Source organism: Calypte anna, chromosome 1 (assembly GCF_003957555.1).
Source record: "Calypte anna isolate BGI_N300 chromosome 1, bCalAnn1_v1.p, whole genome shotgun sequence".
Lineage (NCBI taxonomy): Eukaryota > Metazoa > Chordata > Aves > Apodiformes > Trochilidae > Calypte > Calypte anna.
The window spans coordinates 164787119-164811340 of NC_044244.1; the positions used below are offsets into that span (position 1 = coordinate 164787119).

Below are 24222 nucleotides of genomic sequence, written 5' to 3' on the forward strand. Positions count from 1 at the left end.
TATTATTTGACACTTCCCACGCTACTATTAATTGTGAAATCAACATTACAAATAGGAAAATACATCCATGAAATGAAAACATCTTCTGATCCATTTTTACTCTTGTCTGATATCCCAAGTCTCTTTTCTTTTCTTCTCCAAACTATGTGAAGAATGTAAATGACTGGTGTTCTTTTATCTGTTGAAGGCATGTCTAGTTTGAATTTCTAAATCACACTCTGGCAGAAGGACTGTATATAATGTATCACAGGCAATGCCAGTGGAGATAAAGTATTTTCTAATCATTTTAGAGAAGTACTAATTTTTTTTTTCCTTTCCTTTTTTTTTTCTTTATTTTTATATTTTTTGGCTTAATCTATTTTGGATACTTGCGGATTCATTTCATGTTCATTCCAAAAGATACTGAGCATTCTCTCCTCTGGGCTAGCTAAAAGATTCACTGCTTTCTCTGATAGTATTATTCTGATAAACTGCAACTGCAATACTAATAGGTTTATAATGACTGCTTAAACTCTACGCTTGCATTGGAGGCTTCACTCACCTTGTTCAAGAGGCTGGCTTTTAGTTGAAGTAGTTTTCATCTTGAGTGCCTCCCTAACAGACATGTCACAGCAGGAGCCTTTGTTAGTGTCTTGGTCACTGTCAGCCTGATCACTGTCCCCATGCCCGCTGTCCCTCAAGCTGGCTCTTTCTGGATCCTTGAACGTGGAGCTACTGAAATACATATTAAAAAAAAAAAAAAAAAAAAAAAAAAAAAAAAAAAAAAAGAAAGAAAAAAATAAATAAAAGGGAAAAAAAAAGAAAGAAAAAAAAGGAAAAAAAAAAGACAAAAGAGAGAGAGAAAGAGAGAAAGAGTTGTATTTACTTGTTCCAAGTTGAATTGTACTCTCTGGCAAAGCAATTTTGACAAGAACGCAAATGGGGAAGCCGAGAAAGTTATTTAATAGGCCTTACCTTTGAACAAACTGCTGCCTGCTGCCCATGTAATTGGGCTCTGCGGGAAAATTGTCTGTCTGTGAAAGAGAAGGAAAAAAATACGTATAGTTGTACACTGGACAAATCTCCTGCAGAGCAACAAGATTTCCTAGAGGAGAAATGATTAATAATTCAAAAATTCCCTTAATCTTCAGATTTGTACATTTTAATTAAATTGGAAAATGCTGGCATGTAATTATGTGCTCAGAACAATTAAATGATTCCGGTCCACAAATTACCTGCTAAAGTAAACAATGAGACTCCAGTAAGTGGCATTCTCTGTGAGTAACCTGACAGATGACACTGTTTATGTTTTTTCATTAGTTAGATATTAAGACTGATGCTTACTGAAAATGAGAGGAAAAAAAATTACTTTTGTATATTACAAAAGTGAATTATTCAATAATACCAATTTTTAATCGTAATTACATCATCTACTGGGATTCTGAAGCCCTTACTGCTGTAATACAATTTCATTTATTGCTATATTATTCTTAAATTGAAAAAAATGCAAAACAAAAAATGTCAAGACAATTTGTGGTTCATTAGCTGTGGGGTTTTTTAAATGCTACTGCAAATGAGGAAGTATTAAAATTTTGGGGTTTTCTCTCTTTAATTTTTATCAGTATTAATAGCTATGTCAGGATAATGAGAACCACACATGCCAGCAAGAACATTAAATGATTGTTGTAAACAAGCAGTTTTTAAAAGAAGATAGTTTCATTAAGTCTGTCATGAGTATATTTTTAGCAGCATGAGCTAAGTAGCTGTAGAAGCAGAAGTATTTACAGCATCCAGACCAACATGGAGTCCTGCCAAAGGGAGCTGAATTCCCCTTGTGTCATCAGCTGAAGTTCTTTGGGAGAAAGAAAGACTGCATCTTTCACAAAACTCCAGATACTGTACATTCACACACGTCACTTCTTCTTGCAGCTGACCTAGTGACAGAGCTTCTACTGTTTTCTGCATCACTTCATATCACCCCACTATGCTTTGCAACAGCTCTGAGTTTTGCAAAAGTATCTAGTATATCAGTGTCAGTAACACAGGCAGTGCTCAGTTAATGGAGCAGAAGGCCAAAGGTAAGGTTTAATGTTGTACAACAAGTGTTTACACAAGTGTCCCTTAGATATTTGGTTTTCCCTGCAACTACCCATTCAAGTTTTTAGCTTTGTTTCGGTTTTGTAGGTAGGTGGTAACTAGAAATATTTGCTCCTTCTTGTGTGGTTGGAACACTGGAGCTTGGAAAGGATGCATGAAGTTGCAATTGAAGTTTAACACTTGTTGTGGTTTGAAATAGAAAACTGGTAGCCACTTGCCACTCACAAGGTACTTGTAAAATAGATGTGCTTATAAACCCTAGATATCTTATTTGACTTGTGGAGCGGATGGAAGATCAAGAATTCTTTCCTCTGGTCATGTATGAAGTCAGTTTGCATTGTATTTTCTTCTTGTTTCTTCTTGTTTCTAGATCCTTTGGCTGCAAAATGAGGATCATAACATATACTCTGCACATTTTGAAGCTGTTTCTTATTTAAACTGTGGAGTAGACTGTCATTAAGAAAATAGCTTGATGTTTTATCATGGAATTTTCTTTTGTGATAAACTGTGTGGCAGAAGCTAGGGGTTACTTGTCTGTTTTCGAAGTATACCACCAAAGCACCTATACTTCTAAAGTACATTTTTTCATATAAAATTTGCACATAATTTGGAAATCTGGGGGCTAATGTCCAACTAGATTTGTTCTTCAGCAGCATTACTAAAAGATGGGCCTATGAAAATGCTTTACTACTTCCTATGAAATGAAAATAATACACTATATTATTATAGGAGAACTCTGAAGATCTGAGACATCAAACTCTATGTTGTGTCATAGCTTTTCCAAGTTAGCATTTCAGAAACTGATGATTTCAGTGACAGGTATGTAGACTTTTAAAAATCTGGACACTCCAATTAGGGGACACTTTAGTACTCTGAACTTCAAATCAGAGATCCTGGGTTGAATACATGGAATCAGAATAAAAGCTTGTCTTGAATTTTAACACATTTCCAGTTACAAAAAAAAACCCCCAAACACTAAAAAAGAAAAAAAGAAAGAAATAGAGGTGTGAAGATAATTATTTCAGCATTCTTATGGGTAATCCCTTAAATGCAGCATATTTTGGGATGAGCCTTAATTCTGCCATTTATTCTTGTCACTAATTATAAGCTAGTATCTCTCTTGCGTGCAGTGAATCCACCTCATATGTATCCACATAAACATTATGACACTCACAGAGACCAACGTTTCTCAGTCTAAATAAACCTTTACAATTACAGAAGTTGTGTTTATTTTCTGGGTCTTACGTAGGAACTAGAGATGTTCAAGGAAGCTGACCTTATGCTTTTACTCACATAAGAAATCTGCCATGTCCTAAACACAGCTGCTACTAGAATCAACATTTCCATTTTTCATGTCACTGTCAGGCAAAATGCCTACTACAAACTGCCTTTTCATCAATTCTCTACCAGTAGGAAAGTCAGACTTTTGCTCTGGAATTAATTATAGCATCTCCTTTAAGGTGATACTTATCTATAAGCTAGATAAGAGCAAGAAATGGTCATACTTCCAGTTTCTGACTTTTCATAGCAAAAACCATTTTGCACACCCTGATCTAGCCAGCATATAAATTTTAAAATATAAGTTGTGACCACATCTTAGCTGCACTCCCCAAAATGGGAGCTGCTTCTGAAAAATTCTGTATTTATGGTAGTCATTAATGCCCCTTACCTTGATAATAATTTGATTAGTTTCCTTCATATTGTATTTTTTCAGCAATACACTTGGGTTCATTGCTACAAATGGCCAAAACATGACAACTTCATGAAGTTCAGTAATGCCAAGTATAAGGTCCTGCACCTAGGTTAGACCAACACCATGCAATTACTGTATCTTGGGCTGTATGAAAAGAAATATGGCTAACAGGTCAAGAGAGGTGATTTTCCCTCTCTCCTCAGATCTCTTGAGATGTGGAGTGTTCTGGGGACCCCAGGACAAGAAAGACATGAACCTGCTGGACAGAGCCCAGAGGAGCGTCACAAAGGTGATCAGAGGGCTGTAGCACCTCTCATGCGAAGACACGCTGAGAGTTGGGGTTGTTAAGCCCAGAGAAGAGATGGTTCCAAGGAGACATTATAAAGCCTTCAGGGGAGCTGGGACTTTTTATAAGGACATGCAGTGACAGGAAGAGGGAGAAGGGTTTCATACTGAGAGGACAGATTTATATTAGACATTAGGAAGAAATTATTCACTATGAGTGTGGTGGTTGCACAGGGGAGTTGTGGATGCTTCAACCACAGAAGCATTCAAGGCTGGGTTGGGTGGGACTTTGAGCAATCTGGTCTAGCGGGAGGTGTCCCTGCCCATGCAGAGGGGATGGAACTCAAGTGATCATTACGGTCCCTTTCAACCCAAACCTTTCTGTGATTCTATGACACATGACCACAGAGCAGACAGCTGAATTATTTTCCTTCTGCTCTAAAGGACTTACACCTTCTCCTATGAACTGTGAAAATGTGATGCTTTTGTTTTGCTGCAACAGAGCACTCTGAGATACAGGCAGCAAAGAGCAAATACAAAAACTTGGAACAATCAACATTTAATTTTAAGACTAAGCAGTCAGAGGAATTTAGAGAGGTAAGCACCCACTTCACAATGAATTACAGAAAGATACAAATGTCTAACTCCCTTAGCACTTTTTTTTTCTTTTTTTTTTTTTTCAATCCTAGTTGAAGTGAGAGGTCATATCCTTAAAATTTTTACACTTTAACATCTATGGGAGTGATATTACACATTTCAGCTCATGCATTAATCATATTTTACACTACATAGCTGTAATTCTAAGAAATGAGTGCTACATCAAAAATCTATCAATAGCAAATAAAGTTGTTGCTCTTCTCTGGGTATACAATCTTTTCAAGGAAATCAGAACTACTGTGCCTCTTTTTTCACCTCTGCTTTTAAGATGAGTTTCAGTTCAACTTCAGATAACCATTTAAAAGCTAGTCAACTACTCTAAGCTAATTAGCTAAGATCCCTGTATAACCATTAGAACCATAATAGATAATTAATCCTATTTTTGGCATCCAGCTTTAGTGTTTCTGGAGAGGATTTTCTGCAAAAACTATAGGGGAATCTAGATGACAAGGAAGATGCATGGTGTAATAGCTAAAGCTAAGTCAGATGCATTGTATCAGAAGTGAAGCACATGGAATTACCATCTCCTGATAAAAAAACAACAAATCACTCAAATGTCATCCCTGCTAACCTTCTGAAGAACCTCACTCTCCATCAGCCCCAAGAAAGCCCCCAGAAACAATCCATCTCTAGAAGTCACCAGAGTTGAATATTAAAGTCGTGTTTCCTGTCTTTATGATACAGGGTTCAGGGCTGGTGTCTCAACTAGGTCACCAGCTACTAAGATCCAAGTTTTTCAGTATGAAAAAAACATACTGTGACAGTCTCCAGAACTAAAGCAAAGCCAGAACTGCTGCCCTAAAGAGATCCTGTTTTTATGGCTTATTTTCTCATATTAGTGGAACTAGTTCATCTCCAAATAGAGTATGCTGTTAAACCATTCAACAGATATACTTTTTTCACAGTTACAACAATGGCCCCTTAAAAATACTTTCTTCCATCTATCTGCCCTAATATGTGACCCCAGAGTAAATCTGAAATTCTAGGAACAATGTCATTACTGCAAAGTTGCAGAAAAAATCCTGAGGATTTCTGTACACACTTTTAATACAGCTTTCTCAGAAGGATGAAGCTCATAAAAAATGCCATTTTGAAAGAGATCAGAACACACATAAACCTTTGAAAAGCTGCCTAAATTTTAAAAAAGAGGGTTACTACTTTTCAGAAAATCTCTTACAGTTTAACTATGTTACCTTTTTCATCAGGGATTTGAGGAGGAGAAAAGGAAAAGAACAGGCAAATTAAATCTGCACAAAATATACCTATACTGGTATGGGGCTTCAGATATGACATTTTAATTGTTATGGTTTAATAATGTGACTTGAAGAATAAATAACTGGCCCATGTTCACATGACCAACATGTAGAACATCCTTCAAGTGCTATCTTCAACTATCTCTGAAACCATGCATTTTATTATAGGTGTTATAGGGCTGGCATATTAAGACAACACAGGGGCTTAGATGCATTACAATTGTTACTAAGTATTGCTCTCATGCAGAGTCATAGAACAGCTTTGATACAGAGGATAAAATCTATTAATCTGAAATAATCTCATAAGAAAAAAAAATTAAAAAAAAGGAGAGCTTCATCACTGGATAAAGTTTGAAAGAGCCTGGGCAAAGCATTACACAACGACAAAGGGCAATATTTTTTGCAATGGGCTACATGAATCTCTTCCTTTTTTTGTGTGGTTTTTTTTTTACTGCTAGTGTTCACAAGGTATACGTATTTACTTTTATCGAAATGTTTTGATATTTTTATAAACAAAAAGGAGTTCAGTTATGTATATATATACAGCATATGTATATTTTTTTTAAAAAAAAAGATGAGGATCAAAATTTGAGTCCCATATTGGTCAAATTCCAGTAGGTATTCTACTACTGCTCAGTAAGGCAACAGTAGATAACTTCACAAGACTTCTGCTTTCAAGAATTCCTATAAAAAGCTATTAAAAAATATGGCTTTCTAGCTATTTTCTTTTTCTTACTATTATTTTTAATAAAAATTTTGCACAATTCTGAAGATTTCCATCAGTCTCGGTACACTTCATACCATTTGAATATAAGTAGAAAAAAGAAAAGAAAAAGTTTTCAGTTTGACAGGTCTGTCTCCTAAAACTGAAATAATCTTAAAATTAATACCACTACAAAAAAAAAAAAAAAAAAAAAGAAGACAGGGAAAGTTAGAGAGATAAAGTGGGGAGGAGAGAGAGAAATGCAATATTTAAGTATTCTTGACAAATTATGCCCAGAAATAATTGTCATATTAGGAAACGATGTATTCTAAAATGTAAAAAAAAAAAAGAAAAAGACTTAAACATTAATCAGATTTATGAATGTTAGTCTACTAGAATATTCATATTTTTTTCTCAGAATTACAAGAACAAGTATCACATTTTCAGAAATTATTCAATGCAACTCCATTTTATGTAGGTGTTCATGCCTGAACTATAATAAAGCCAAATGTCTTTGCTGACTCTAACTTCTTTTTAATTAAACATTAAATGCAAAAATGAAATGAAATGTCTCTCCCCTTTATCAGACTGCCACTTAATATCTAACTCAAACAAAGTCTGTGTCTTTTCTTGAAGATCTCAATTCCAAGTATTCACCCTTCCCCCTTGAAACAAAGATCTTATATAATGGCAATCACTTTTCATTGGAAAATAATTGTGTTCTGCCAAATCTAGTTTTGAAAGAGCAGGCAATTGTCTTCGTTTTATTAGGAGCAGTTTGTGTTCATCATAGTACAATTCTTCACAAAGACTCCTCAGTATAAAACTGCTAGTGAATGTTTATACTTAGGCTGAAGTACTAGGTTTTGATTTCACCAGATTTCTTTTATTAAGAAAGTGTATTAGCCCAATAGCATAAAAAAACCCCCAAACCCAAAACTCAGCATAAACTTCTAACAAGTTATTCTGCCTTTTTGGAGGACATAATTAAATAGGATGCTTTATCAAATTTTTTCCTAGTATGTGCTCGACACTCTCATTCTTTTGAAAATGTTATTGAGACATAATTTATATGATGTGCACATATTTGGGAAGTTTCACACTTGCTGCAAAATGCGTATGATAGTGTTACACCTCCAGTGTGTTTATGTGAATTTCTGACATATGTAGTATTCTTCAAAAGCACTCTAAAAACACAGGGCAACAAAACTGGTCATATCCACAAGGCAATATCGTTCATCGGGCTGCTGCATTCGTTATTGAAAAGTGTGGGTGGCTCATGTTTTCTCTTTCTCTTGTGTTAGAAAAGCAAAACTGAGAGAAAGAGGTCCTGAGCCATTCAGTCAAATGCATGAAGTGAATTCTTGAAAGTGAAACTCTGGGGACAGAAGCTACCATCCTTTCCCATAAGTGAAGGAGTGCAGATTCTCCCCATATAAATGCCTGGTCTATATACTATTTTCTCTTAGCAAGTACACTTTTTATTTAAAAAAAAAAAAAAAAAAGTTGCTCAGGCATTCACATTAAGATATTGCAGATATTCCAATTCTGTTTCTACTACTGGCTTAATGAACACAATTATTTTTTTTCATCTCTTACAAGGGTTTATTCTGCAATACACAATGCACAAAAGAAATCAGAAGCCTAGACTGAAGTGATTTAATATAGTGCAAGAATTAGAAATTGCAAGGCCCAGTTGAGCTTCCTTTCACATCACTGATGGTTGTACCAAGCCTGAAGACTGAAGAAGCTAAAAAGATCACTATAGAGTAACATATTTTTAAGTCACCATCATAAAAAAGTAGAGTTGAAAGGCACTTAAGACATGAATGAAGCCAGACACTGATCAGATTTCTTAAATGAAAGCCTTCAGCTTCTCTGCCAGAGAAGATGCAGGCTATATGTTTAAGGGAAGGCTTCTCTCTCTAAGAAAGATGGGGCTAGGAAAAAGTGTGGAAACTGCACACAAAACATTCTTCTACTGAAAAGACAATCAGGAGGATTTTTCTGGATCAAACTCAAATTGCTATTTGTTTCACACTGGTTTCATGTTCTGAGCCTCATTTTATTTTGCACTGGAGAAACATGAAATGTAAGCATCTAATGAAATTAGCATGGTCTGGGAAGACAATGTGTAAGGTTGTCAAAGGGAACTAGGAAAATGCAATTGTAATATGAGTTCCTAAGATGACCTACTTTTTGGAGAAAAGAAGAATGGAGAATGGAGAAAGAGATGTCAAGCATCACACTGCATACAAAGCTCAAGTTTAAAATACAATACCTCTGATTCTGTTATCACAGCATCAATAAATAAGCATAATAAAATTCATGGCACATGATTGCATTGCTCTGTATAGCCTCTATTCATTTTAAAATTATGAACACATTTAAAATAATACACAACTTGTCAGATGCCTATGAACAGTTCAGTTAGACAGGGTCTTTAATAGGCATTCATGAAGATCCTATGTGAGAGCTTCATACAACTCATGTCAGAGCAAAAGCAGAAGTATGGGAAAACAACACTAACTACTTCATCTGAATCTGCTAGTACAGTTGCATCCAATATATTTACACTGTTCACCAGTGGTATGTACTTACAGAAGCTACTCTGTCAATAAAAACCACATTAAGAACCTTTTGAAAGAGCTTCCCTGTCAATTAGGCTGCAGATACATTCTATCACTCCAGTTTTCCTGTCAATCTAGTATACTGGATCATATTAACAGTACTGGCTTGTCAATAAGGCAAATCCGAATCCTATTAATGGAGCTATGCTGCCAATATAATCGGCTTCCTATTTATCGAGCTCCCCAGTATTTGGGAAAGCTGTGAAATGGGATTATAAGGTTAGGTTACGTACATCTGTCTCTGTATTACATAAATATTTCAGGAATTGTATCCTGTTGTGTAAAGAAACACATGTAATCACATTTTTCCATTACATAAAGTTCAGATGACAGAATACTATAATTGTTTAGTATTGCTGAGAAAATGTTACTCTTCATTTATCAAATTAAGTTTCCCTCTTTCTCTAAGTAAGGCTTATGTTATAAGACAACCAATTTCCCACATATATAAAACTACTAAGAGATGTATGCACTGCACTCCACCTGCACAAAATGGTACCTACACCAAAAAATAAAATTAAAGAGGTAAAACACATTTTAGGAAGTAAGTATGAAGGACTCCACAACTTCAATGATTATTTAGCCCTTGTACTGTGTTGTATAATCTTACTGGAAGTGAAGCTTTTAAGTATAGCTCTAGCATAACAGAAACTCCTGGAAATAATTAATAAGAGGTAGTAGTTCATGCATAAAAACCAGTCTAAGTTCAGCAAGTCTTCTACTTAATAGAAGCCTTAATGAATCTGAGCATTAGTTTCTTTACCACATTCAATATTAAATAACTACTTTGACTGGATTAGCAGGATATACAAGAGACCGTTAATCCTGATTATATTAAAAAACCCAAAAACATTTTTTTATCAATGGATTTAAAACATAAAAGTTAAAAAATTAAAAAACAAAACAAATAACCCCACCAAACCAAGGTCCAAAATGACAGTTAAAGGTCAACGAATAAAGTTGCCAATTATATTTTCGGGTAGCAGATGGGTGCAATGAAACCTAATGATTGAATTTGAACGCTTTAATGCACCTTTTATCTATAGCTCCCACCATGTTGAGTCAATCTGAGTATTCTTAACAGATATTATGTTTACTGTGTAACAGACTCAACTGTGATTAGCTAACTAGAATGAGATCTGAACTTAACACAATATTCAAGCATAGTCTAAGAATATCATACCCCAAAATCAAAATTAACAACACATTTGGGAGTGTATCTTTGAAAGCATGATAGTTTTCCTAGGTTTGTTTATTTATTTCATTTTATTTTTATTTTTCATTCCAATCTACATGTTAAATGTGGAATCTGGAAATTAAGACATTACGAGTAAAAAAAAACAGTGCCCTGAAATTTAAGGAGATGAGCAAAGTAGTTGTTATAATTTCAAAAATATTTTTCTCTCCTTGTGTTTGGAAACTTTTTTTTTTTCTGTGTGGAAACAACCTTGTCTTTTCTTTCTTCCTTTCATGCATGCAGATTCTGCAGTGCAATTGTGAGTTCCTGGCATTTTATTTTAAATTTTGAGACATATCTGAAAGCTCTTACTCAGCAGGAATTCCCACTGAAGCCAGTAAGTGTCGTAGAATTTGTCCTATTCTTACCGCTGCTGCTTTCTTGTTTCTAAGAGCAACATGCCACTACTGTTTTCTGAACAGATAAAAGCTTACAAACATTGCAGTACTATATGGTGGAGAAGGAGATCAAATTATGGCTTTTTAACACTGACAAATTGTTTTGTACTCACAATATTTAGTAAGGGGGGAGAGAGACACTAGATATTTTAAATCTGCTATGTTTGTGTTAACATCTACCCACGATGTTTACATTCTTCTGTCCAACTCCTACTTGAACTAAAGGCAACAATAAAACTCCCTCAAGCCATGACCTGAGGGCCGCTGAAATCAATGGATGTTTTCAAATTGGTTTCAATAGCCTTTGGATCAGTCTGCTTACTTCAATTATGGGATAAGTGAGTCTTTACATAGCATGCTACATTCCCACAGATATATACATTGTATGCTGAAGAAAGCTGCAAAAGGAGGAGGAAAAAGATTACAATAGTGATAGAAAGTGAGAAGTAACTCTTAAATGTAATATCCCTTTATCCCAGCATATGGTCTTCTCCATGGAGGCATTTAAACAGATTTGTAATGGCAGTGACGGTGAAAGGTGATTAGCCAGGCAGCAAGCACTCTTTGTGACAAAAGTCTCCTGTTCTATGCTTCTTCCCTACAGACTGAGAAAAAGTTAGCAAGGAAGAGAGCGCTGGACTTGATTCTAGAAGAACAGTAAAATCTAGATCATCTCCTTTCGTTTAAAGCTGCTACCTTATCAGCCTCCTTTTCCTAAAATCCTTCCGCAGAAAAGCAATGATGCATTTAAATTTCTTAGGAATTGGTAAAAAAAAAAAAAAAAAAAAAAATCACAGATGTTAAAAATTACATTAATACCCTTTGTTGTGTTTATTATTTTGGTAATGCAACTCTTTATTTCAAGATTTTGTTAAAAATCTCCAAAAAAGGTATTCTCTAAACATTTTGTGACAGGATACAGTGTTCTACTTTCACACAAATGCTGTGGTGTAACTATTTCCTCTTAGCACTAGAAAAAGACATTCCACAAAATATGCTGCCTAAATAATGGCTGAATTTATGACAGAATAGTAGATCATCAAATTTTGCAGACTTAGATGCCTGTGCAAGGAAATTTTCAACTGTAAAATGCCGATGAGTTGATTTATTATTTGTGACATCAGATAAATAATTTAGGTTTGCACAAATTTAGCAAGAAGTTCTGTCCCTAAATATATTTTAAAGCCGTAACAGTCATGTGCCTGTGATGAGGTACCTCATAAAATGAAAAGTTTGATTGAGCACACCATGAATATAGTAGCAATGGCCAAGCAGGCTTGGACAGAAAAAATAAAGCCTTTTGGCTATAAGGCTTTGTATAACCACCCACAACTCTGTCACTTTAGTGTTAACCTACTTCAGTGACTTCATAAAGGTCTCTAAATGAGATTGACCCAGAACAAGCAAAAAAACCCAAAACCATGGTTTCTCGGTTGTTCTCTTGAATGAAACATCTACTTATCTAGGGATATCCAGAGGTAATCTATGAATTCATGGGTATTTAAGGGCTGACTTTGACCTGTAAATTCTTAACAGCCTGGGAAGAAAAAAATTGTTCTGGATTACGTCCCTGAAGAGAGAGTCTGAAGTCAGATTGTGCTGTTAAGATAAGGAAGATGTACATGAGAAATGTTCTCGGCAGAGATTCCAGGATTAGAGAAAAATCTTGTTTCTGTTCCACAGAAGTGTTGATTTGTCAACATCTAGGACACTGCTGCAAGTTTCACCAGCGATATAGAGAATGAAAATGAATGCTTATATTTGACTGAATGGCTAGTTAGAATTCAGTGATTTTGTATCTTATTATGAAGATGCTCATTCAGCATGTAAGCACCTTTTTCAAAGAGAAAATGGTAACTGAAGGGCAACTGCATATATATTTCTTTTTCATGAACTTTCAAAGATTGTAGTTAATGCAACCTTCCCTAAATAATGTCTGTATCATGAAAGACCCCAAGCCAACATTCAAAAGTGTGTGCCAGAGGAAGCCTCTTTCAAAATGGAAAAAGAAATTTAAATACAACAGGCACATAGCAAGAAATTTCAAACAAAAACTCATACAAAGGGCTAAAAAATACCTTCTTAGGATTGTTCATACTGCTCTTCCTGAATATTCAAACTGGATTGTGTATTAACACAGACTAATGCTGCTCCCTGCAGGTGGATCATGAGCCCACATGAAGCCACACCAACTTCCAACTTGAATGGAATTCAACATGGAGTTAGGTGCTTAGCTGCAGATGGCAATCTCCAGGAGATCTCCAGGAGAGCCTTCACATGCAATTCTTCTACATGTTTGCCCTCAAAGTTTGTTTTCATGTTAAAAAGCTCATTGGGAGATTAATTAGATTATTCCCATTGAAAGTTATCAGTTTACGTAATTTCAGAGCCTCATCTTAACTTACTGTTGTCTCTTTCTAAACCATCATGCCACTGGGAATACACCAAAATCCATACAATACCAAGTGACTATTCTACAGCCTTCAATTCACATGCAACTTTATTTACTTCACCATAAACTCCTAAGAATTAATAAACTTCTGTTTGTTGTTTTTGTTTAAGCCTTCTCAGGTATTAAGTAATAACAGTACGAAAAGCCCTTCTAAAATATGCTAGGATCAAGAGCAAAAACATTAACTTCCCATGAAAACAGAATTAAGATCTCACTCCTAGGACCTTGTGTATCAAATTTTAGTGAAGAGACCTTCCAAGATAATGATATAGAGCCCTACTATTGCTGCTTTAACCTTAACCACAACATAACAAAGAGCACCAATATAATCATAACCCAAGCTACCAGCAACCTCAAGAATGTTCGAGGAATAGACAGATACTGGCAGGAATTAATCTGCCATTTTCACACATCTGCCCAAGGGAGGTATTGTAATTGCAAAAATTTACTAGTAGACTGCTGAGACTCATAGTAATTATGTTTCTTTTTTTTAATAGAAATAGCCACAGGTAGTGACAAATTGGGATTTAAGATGGGGAACGGGGCATGCATTGTAACCCAAATTACTATGTCATTTTCTTTCTTATAAAATACTATAGAAAACTTAAGGCTCAAAATTTAAATCCGGATAAAATGTTTCCTTTAAATAAACTCTTCTCCTCCCATGGCCATTCAAAATCTGTGCCTATTTCTTCATTTACTGGTATCAGCAAGACCAGTAAGACTGCAAGTAAATTATCTTTATCTAAAGATCTTTGCCAACACTAACCAAAATTCCTCAAGCTTACATTTGCTTTACAAAAAAACAGCTTTCACCTGCTTTGCTCTTATGCCAGTAAAGTAGACTAACAAGTAGGTCAAAATCTGGAAATCTAACTACTTGTTCCTGAGGTTTGTTTGCCAGTATCAGGGGATGGAGAAAGGTTTGTGTGTGGTCTATGTATATTTTAAATTAACTTAAGGTGAAGTTTTCTTCAATATTCTGGAAGCCTGTTTGAAACAAATGAACACAGGAAAGTACTTAAAATCAGTTATTTCATACTTTAATGAATTATTACTTCTTTACTGTCACGTAATTGTGATAATGAGGCATACTGTTAGGAAATATTGTGTATGTGGTGGTTAAACAATAAAACAAATTCATCTGTTTACTTCTGTCCCTTGCAATACTATATCCTGATATGTCTGAAAAGAAGCTACAGGTGGTTTAAACAGACAAAATACATTTACAGATTTAGATAAAATGAAGTTTGTGCATTGAGAGAAATAATGTACACATCCTGTTTTCCCCCTTTTTCACCTTATAGGTACAAAGCTGACTGATAAGTTCAGCCTCCAGTCCTTGCCTCGCAGCTACAAGATGTAAATTATGGTGCTATTTTTAATAGCTAACACAGCTGATGGAAGCAATTGAATACTAATTATTGTTACATGTCATGTGACTTATACCTGCTTTTCATCCTTACTCTTAATCCTTAAGTCTGATAGAAGGATATACGGTTTTAAGCAAGATGTATGCCTTCCACCAAGTGGAAAATGAGGTACTTCCTTACTATGTACTCTTGCCTCAGGAAAAAAATGACAACAGCATTTGTCTCTAAACTTGATTCTTTCAAGGTTGCAGCAAAAGGTGCAGATTGACAGCATCTTCCAAAACACTGTTACATAGTACATACAGATCATGCACAATATTAAAAAAAAAAAAAAAAAAAAGACTTGCGTCATAGAATCATAGAATGGTGGAAGCTGGAAGAGACCTTAAAGATCATCTAGTTCCCATCTCCCTGCATGGACAGGGACACATTAACTATCAACACACTATTAACAACATCAACATGAATTGTTATTAACACCTTGCAACCTGCAAGAAAGTTCTTTTGAATCCATGCTGCTCTCTTATCTGTGCATTCATAAACACTGCTATGTTTTCTGACATACAGTCTAGAAATCTAAATAGTGTCTTAGGTTTCATGGATGCCATTTTTAAAAGGCTTTAATTCTTTCCGAAACACTCTAAATTTCACTACATTCTTATTGTCATTTGATCTACTGAAATGATGAAGAGGTCAGAAAAGAACATGCTTAGTACTTTACAGCTGTGGCTGGTTAATCTTGCTGATGATCATCAAAGCAGGACTGCTTTTATGATCTTCAAATCTGCATATCAAATTACTCAAGTCTATGCGAAAAAGCAAAAATATCAAATATTCAGGCATCGGGACTCTCTCAACATAGTACCAGAATACAGTCTAAGTCTAAGTGAGGCAAACAGCTTCTGCAGCTCTCCAGCATTTTTAAAGCAAAGGAGAGAAGCAACAGGGAGCAGTTAAGCTAACACAGACTCCCAGATTCAGGGCTGAATTCTGCACATGCTTCTGCACATCAGCAACTCCATTCCTGTAAGCAATCTATTTAATTCAGTGGTGCTATTAACCTGAATTAAAACAGTCACTGAAGAAATGTTATAAGGAACATACCTTGAAAGATACAATACCAGTGCAGGTTTATCTACATAAGTTAGTTTCCACAGGCCCTGAAATTACTTATGAACTGGTGAAGGACATGATCTTGCTTTTTCTAGATTTGTGAAAAAGCAATCTTTTATTCAATACAAGTAGAAACAAAGCCCAAGAGCTGAACTTGAGGTGCATTATTAAAACATATTTTTTCATACCTTTAAAATTTTATAAAATTTCAATATTTTCATCAAGAAATAATGAAAATATGTTTAGCCCACTCCAGCTCACCTTTTTTTTAAAACTGATTTGTAGCTAAATAATCTCAATCATAAATGGTTGCTTAGCAATCAGCAAAGAACAAGACAGAAATACAGTAAGTAAAGAAACTGACTGACGTATTCTGTGTTTGAATCATGGCATTCATTAGAAACAACAGAATAACAGCAACAGAAGTTTGAAACAGAATTCTATTAATAAAAGAAACATCTCTCTTTAGCAACAAATTACGCATTTAAAAGCTACAAATTGTGAGTCACATGTCTGCTCTCTAAAAAAATCCTTTATTATTTGAAATACATTAAAATCCTTCAAATTTTGATGAAGCCATTATTTATCTTTTGTTTTAATTCAATTGTCAAGTGTGCTTCCAATGATTTTAAAAACAGTATATATCTACAAAGCAAGCAAGAGTTTGCAGCTTTGAAGACTTGAAATTGATTTTTAATGCACCAGCTTTCAAACACTACAAAGGCTGCTCTCTGCTGATAAAGACAGTAAACAAGAAATTGTCCTTTAAATGTTCCCTTTAATGTTTTTCTTTAATTAAAAATCAATCAAAAAACATTGCCACATTAAAAATTTAAAAATTAAGACATTAAAAACATGTTCAAGTTTTTTGACACACGATGAATTCAAACTAGTATGAAAACTTATGTTACTTTTGTTTACTTGTGTTAGACTTTCTTTGCACTGTAAACATTGTTAATCAGCACATAGGACAACATAAAAGTAGTTTATCACTGAACACAGCTATTTTTACTGAGCAGAAATGTTAAAAATATGATGAAATAAAATGAGATGTTATAAAATTACTGAAGGAGAACTCTTTTTTAATACCTTTAGATTATTTTAATATATTCCTTTCCTCTACTCAAACCAAAGCCTATTTATGTAGATTAGTTACATCTAGAGTCTCATTTATCCAACCTGTATTTATCCTTTGATCACAAAGCTTGTTAACTTAAATGGTCTTTTATTGTTATGATTCGTTTTCCCATAATTATGCAGTTTAACTGCCTGATTTTTTTTTTCTTTTAATAAATATATGCAAACGCGCCAATCATATTCAGCAGTGTTATGCTGGTTGTTCAGTGAACTGTATGAGCCATTTCAATACAATAAAACTGCCTGGAAGTGTTCCAGGGCAAGGACTGCAAATTCCAGTAATCATAGTGTCACCAGAACTAGTACAGGCAAATACAAGCGTGTCACACATATATCAAGAGATGGTCTGAAACACTGCCTGAAACCAATTTTGCATGTCTATCACTACAAGAACTTACAATGCATCGATCAGAGGTCCCACCCACACAGCTGAAATCATGCATTTGTATCATGTAACAAGGCTTTTCCTTTCCCCTTTAGAGTCTCGCTTTGGCATGCCATGGAGACTGTAGCACACAGCCACCCAAGCAGGGAATGGGATGCAATTAGAAACTTTTCTATTACAGGTAAAAGTATTTTATGAACCAGAGAAACTCTGGTCTGACACATACATCATAATGCCAGTAGAAAGGTCTATGGCTAAAATAAAATACTCTTCACTTGAAAGATTTTACTTGCCTAGATCACTTATAGCATATTAAATTGAAAATAGACCAGCATGGGACTGATTGTCTTTAGGGCTGCAAGTGCAGATATCTCCTCACTGCACAAAAGTGAGAAGCAAATTGACCTTTATGCTGTTCAGTACAAGTAACACTAATCATTGGCTGAAACTATCCAGTTATATCTTTATATGTAGAGGGACTCATCAGTTTTGAGGACACATCACCAAAAAGGAACTATCTTCTCATCTCAAGCAAGTGAGAGATGAATTGATCTTATGTTGTCCTTTTTATACAGGTAACAACACTAGTGGAAACAACTCAGTAAAAGAAAGAGATGCTTCTCATGTGACCTTAATAAGCAAGAATTGTATCAGAAGCCTTTGGGATTAACTAGAAAATATATGACTGCTCAAGGAGGTTATTTAAAGCACTGCCTAATATCCTAATTAACAGGGACATTCATATGAATTTGCTTGTTCTTGAATGCAGCACTTAATACCAAGTATTCTATCTAAAATGTTTAATAATTTATCCATTATTTCTCTTTCTCATAGGATTTACAGTAATTAATCCAGAATCTTCTTCTGCTAAAAAAAGTGTCTACAGAAGACTAAAAACAAAGGTTGCACTAAAAGATCATGACAAATAGGTTTCTAGGGCCTAGAATGCACCCTGGTTAAGATTTATGGCAAGCTGTACACTACTGCATTTCATCTCATCATATCATCAAAAGCAGAAACAACCAGTTAATCTCCTTGTTGGCCCCTTAAAAACGTAAAAAATGAAGCACTTAAACTCAAGGAACTTTTCCTTAAAATCCTTTTGCCAGTCTCTTCCTAGCATCTTTTTATATACATATATATATATATATATATATATATATTTTTTTTTTCCCCCAGGTAAAAGCCTGCAGCCCCGTTTTGCTTGTTTCCTATATTTTTGAACCCTTTAGCATTAATTTCACTGCTACTCCTTTTACAGCTGCAGTAGAGATACAATAGAAAGAATAAAGCTCTCAGGCTATTTGCTGCAAAGAATTTGTCCCAACTGCTCTACTCTGACCTTTTGACATCAAAGGGTTGATTCCATACTTTTAAAGACAAAAACAGAGCTGTGTTTCCACTCTGGTCAACAAATCATTGTTTAAGTTCTTTTCAGAGAAAATTCTTACCTGTTCGAAAATACTAAAAAAGTCTTCTCTTTATATATGTGGACACTTCTCAGTTTTGAAGAGGATTTCTCTTCAAAGTACCTCTGCTATGCATCCTGTATGTTTTCTTCAGAAAGGAAAAGTAATCCCTACACATACACTTTTTATAAGTGGAATGACTGTCTTGCACAGTGAAACCTAAAAATAATTTTACAAGGAATTTAACTTTTGTACAAACAATGAAAGAAAGAGAAGTCAAGCAGGATGTTTATAAATGTATCTGTAAGTACTACCCAGTATGGTAATGTTTCCTGAGGAGAAAGGCAGTGAAAAGGAGGGAAAAAAGCTGACAGAAAAGAAAAAAAACAAAAAAAAATTTTTTCAATTAAACAAAAAAATTCCAACTGTTTTACAGCCAAATGTTGTGGCTTGGAAGGAATTGAGTTTTTAATGGCATTTTTGCCTCCTTAGAGAACAGAGGTTATAAATATATTTTCTTAATACCAAGGGGCATTTGCAAATATTTTACATGTACCTAATGATAATTTCCCATGTAACAATATTTGCTGAAATTTAGAAAACAGTGTATTAGGCACACCTAAAACATATGAAAATAGTGAAAATATATGTGAAAAAATATGTTTAGAGTCTGATTTTTTCTTTCAGCTACACACCTAATTATTTTTAAATTTTTATTATATTTGGTTTACTTTGTATTTTATTATTTTATATTTTATTTTATATTTATTAATTTTAATTTTTAATTGTTATTTACAGTTTACATCAGAGTTACAAAATCTTCTAAACTCCATTATCCTTAATTGTTTGTAAAGAAGCTGTAAGAAAACATCACAAATAGCTGAAATCTAAAAATAAAGGGTCAAACCATACTATTCTTAGCTGTCATACTATTCTTGTGGCTTCGTCACAAGTTACTCTTGAGCCACTGAAATCATTAACGAAGCCAAATTTCTCTCATTTACTGAAATATGAGTTAGAACAGGTCTTTCAATCAATGTGGGTAAGGATAATAGAAACCTGATCAAATCTTTAGCTAAAAGATAACTCTTCAAAGGATCAGTCATCACAACTGTTCTGATAACCACAAATTTGTGTGGATTTTCCCATTTAAAATTTGACAGTGACAGTGAACACCAAGATGAGGAAAGCTCACACAACTTGAAGAGCCCATGAAAGCTGCACTCCAATAAATCCTGCGTGATTTGCTTCATGTATTTTATATTAATTACACCAGCTTTCCTCAACTCATAATTTATAAAGCAGTCAGCTCTATGAAGACATTATTAGTCTTAAGTTATTGGTTAATGAGAATTTCTGTTCTGGCAATCTAATTTTCTTTCACATAATATCAATATTCTTCTTCAGGTTCTTAAATTGATTTTTCTCTATTATTTTTAGTGTTTCATAATACAGCATTTCATCTTGGAAAGTTCTTCAAATCTCTTATGGATCTACATATCAGGAATGATCCTTTTGCTATAAACAATATCGGAAAGGAGCCCAAGATCAAGACTAGAGAAGATGTAACATGAAACAGGAGCCCAACTCTGCTTCCTCTGTCTATTTCAGCAGCCAGGACAGATGCCACAGGGAGCTGTGTGTTGTCAGGTCTGGTCCTAAAATACATGTAATTTGTGTCACAGTTCCATGAAGCATATCTTCATGAAAAATGAAATAATATTTCATGAAAATATAGAAAAGATCCTGCCCTGAAATTCTTGCACAGAGCAGGTATCCGGGTATTGACTTCATTGATTAAGTAAAAGTAAGGCTACAGAATGACACAACAAAAAATTATAGTAACTTTCAGACTGTATTCACTCAATGCAAGCATTCACAAGAGTTATTTTTAAGATATCTGATCTTATAAAAAAACGTAGAAACTATGATAATGCATCTTAGCCAGGTAGTTCTGCAGTTTCATCTGCTGACAACTGAGTGTCCTCAGATAACAGCCCTAGAATGCACAGCTGCAAAATTTTGAGGATTATGGGGTACAAACTTGCAAACCTGCAAATGTGTAGAGCTGCCCCATTATCCTCTTGATGCAAAATGTTAACTTCTACTGGCTCTAGTGAAAGAGATTAATATTCCTCATTTGCAGTAGAAGATACAGAAATAAAAAAAATTAATACTGCTGTTTTCAGGTAGGGATTTAATCCACTGAGAACGAATGCAACTTCTGTGAGAAAAGTTGCTTTTCCTTATACTGCAGAAGCTGCAGACTTGTTTTGACAATCTTGAAATTTCTGAGCTGAAGTTTCTCAAAGTCTGGGATAGTATATCTGAAGACAGAGCAGCACTAATGTAGCTTATATTTTTTATTACCCCTGAAGATTCTATCTTCTTAGGTATTACTAGACACCTGGCAACGAAGCTGCACTTGGACTTGACAGTAATCTGTTGACACACCATAAACATCGGGTGCCTGAAGTATTACGAATGATCTCTACTTTATCTTATAAAACGCTACAGGACTGCCTAGTACAGCAGCAATCGTGATTTCCAGCTTGAGACCTACTTACAACACAGTCACTCTTTTCTCTGCTGTTGATTAGCAGAAGCTGTGACCACCATTTTTTTTATTCAGTCCCATCTCATTCCTGATATATTTACAAACCTCTCCAAGTTGCACCACAACTTTAGTAATAAACATCTAGGATGACCTAGATGTATCCTGCGTATGGAGACAGTTTTCTACACTACTTTTATGTCATGTTGAGGAGCATTTTCTAGATCCTATTTGTTTAAAGAAACTATCTGTTTTCTTTTATTCAATCTTTTCTCTATTGTAAACCTGAAAGAAGAAATGGCAACTTGTTCACCCAGGGAAAAGCAAAAATTCAGAGCTTTTCAGTAGGAGAGATGCAAAAATAAATGTGTATGCTTGCACACGGTATTTCTTTTTCTAATGTCTTATCTTTAAAATAAAGAAAAATCCTGTTTCTCTTAGTCAGGTGAGTTGGTCAGTTTGATTTACTCATCGGAACGCGACAAACAGAATTTGCCTGGTAGCTTTTAAGGTCTAGAGTGAAGAGAAAGGTTATTTCAGCCATGAAGTTTCCAGTTTCTCCTGCTTTCCTTTCATCTCCCAAATAAAAATGAATAGTTTGGACCTCAAGTGATTCAAAGCTGGCATGGAATTTTGAATCTGACAATAAGGCTGTATTTACATATTTTTACCTGACTTGAATTTGAAAGCACTGTTTCTAAAGTATGTTTAGCTTATGACTGCTGAAGCTAAAAGGAATGAAGCATGCTAAAATTTAGCTATTCTGACTTCCTAGTATGCTACTGGACACCATTCTTCATCCACATCAACCTCATGTGCATATCAAATCACAAATCACCTCTTTTCAGAGGCCCTAAGCACTTGTAAGTCTCTTGTGCCCGTAAAAGGTGGAGGTATACTGCATACTTGGCTACCCAGCCAAAGTTTTATACATATATGTATGCTTACATGTTTAAATTACTTAATTTTAATGGTACTGAAGAAGCTCATCAGTTCATATAATTAACACATCTGTATGCAACAAAGTAGTGAGTGAACACACAAGTTGTTAAATTGTGTGACTAATGTGTAACAGAAGACACTTAAAGAGAGATAAGATTACACCGCTCTTACAGATATCAGGCAACTGCTGGTCTTTTTGGGCTAGTCTGAAGCCCACGGCCACTAAGTAACACTTTACTCTACAGGTATTCATTGATATAAATTGGGCTATCTGCAGAATTAAATATTATTCATGAGAAATAAGGCAATCATAAAGCCTATCAACTTTACTTGCTCTTACTGCAAAGAAAAAAAAAAGTTTTATACACTACAAATAAGAGAAAATCTGTATCTTACTGAGAAAGAAATTATTTAGCTGATGTTAAATATTTATAGACTCAATTGGATATACTAAATAGTAATATAATATTTAATATTTAATATGTGTATATGTATCCATGGATATACAAGTATGTACACACAAACATATAAAGTTTTAATAACAGGCTCCTGCTGGAGTATTCTGCCATTAAACACTTGCAGAGAAAATGAGAGTGAAGCTCCATTGTCTGAATTACGTAGTATAAGATTATTGAGTGTCAGTAATATATCCAGAAAAACTAAAGTGAATATTTACTAAAGAACACTCACATAATCGTTTACCTTTCCCTTACTGAGGTAATAAATAAAACTGCTTTTCTGAGGTGACTAATGAAGGGAGATAATGAAGCAGCTGTTTGGGTTCTTCATCTTTTTCCATTTGCTGTACCTTTGATTCCTAACTGTGCAATTTACTTTTCCAGACACAGGTTTTCTGGAGTGATTAAGGATATTGTAGATCCACAGAGAGGGCTCATCCTTTACTATTTTGCCTTAAGATTGCAGTTTGAATTTTACCTGAGGCAGAAGTACAGGACCAGACACAAAGTAGTATCTACATACCAAATGCAAATGCTATATGAAATTTATTCCAGGGATGTGGAAATGGAAAATACAAAATGTATTTTAGTAATGCAGAATTATAGTGAAGAGGCTCAGATTTTCTCATCTAGCTTCTTTAAGTCTTTGCTTTTCCTAAATAGAAACCAACTACCCTGTTTCATATTGTGTATTTGTTTTGTCAATACACCTACAAAACATGTCATCAATAAGTATGTTTGAACAGGTTGTTCACTAGGAAAAAATGAATGTTTCTTAATCTACTGGCTGGGCCATCTAAATAGCCAAAATACTCTGTGCAAATGTTCAGGGAAAGCAAAAACAGTATTAGATGTACCAGTATGTGCTACGAAGAGTTACGATTAACATTACCCACAGTTGTCATAATGAAAACTGTTACAGAAACCACAACACACCTTTTTAAGGGAGGAAATTCCTCTTTCAGCTTTATATAGATCTCAGGGAAAAAAAAAAATCATGATTGATATCATACAGTGAACACTGTAAAAAAAAAAGGAATCATATATTCCATAGGGATTTTACACTGCAATTGAATCTTTACTACTCAGTAGCATCAATACATGAATTAATTGCTTTATAGACATTACATCATTGCAGAAAAGTATAATTTTCTGTCTTTTAGTAACTATTACACTTGTCAGTATGAAAAGAAATGTGCTCTTTTTTTTAGCATTCTGATAACTCCATTTTACAGTAAAAACTTGACATTACTTAAACAACTTTTAAAAAGTTTCATTAAAACTTATTTGTTATTTAAAGCATGAACTATAAATCAAATTGTCTCTGGTTGTGCCCTAACCTAAACTCTTTCCTAAAGTGCCACTTTTGTTAAAATTGATTCTGGGTTATAGTATTGCTTCACTCACCTAATTGATAGCAACACAAATTCATGATAGGTATAAAATGAAATTGTTTCTGTGACACAG

General features: G+C 34.6%; 1 protein-coding gene across 1 annotated transcript in view; it reads right to left on the minus strand.

Moving 5' to 3' along the window:
• Positions 1–24222, minus strand: part of PCDH17 (protocadherin 17) — an 87350-nt gene that overhangs the window by 58916 nt on the left and 4212 nt on the right. Inside the window, exons 2-3 of the mRNA XM_008492466.2 lie at positions 955–1013; positions 542–714 (exon numbers count right to left, since the gene is read on the minus strand). Coding sequence (XP_008490688.1) covers positions 542–714; positions 955–1013 — 232 coding nt within the window. The remainder of the gene's footprint in view (positions 1–541; positions 715–954; positions 1014–24222) is intronic.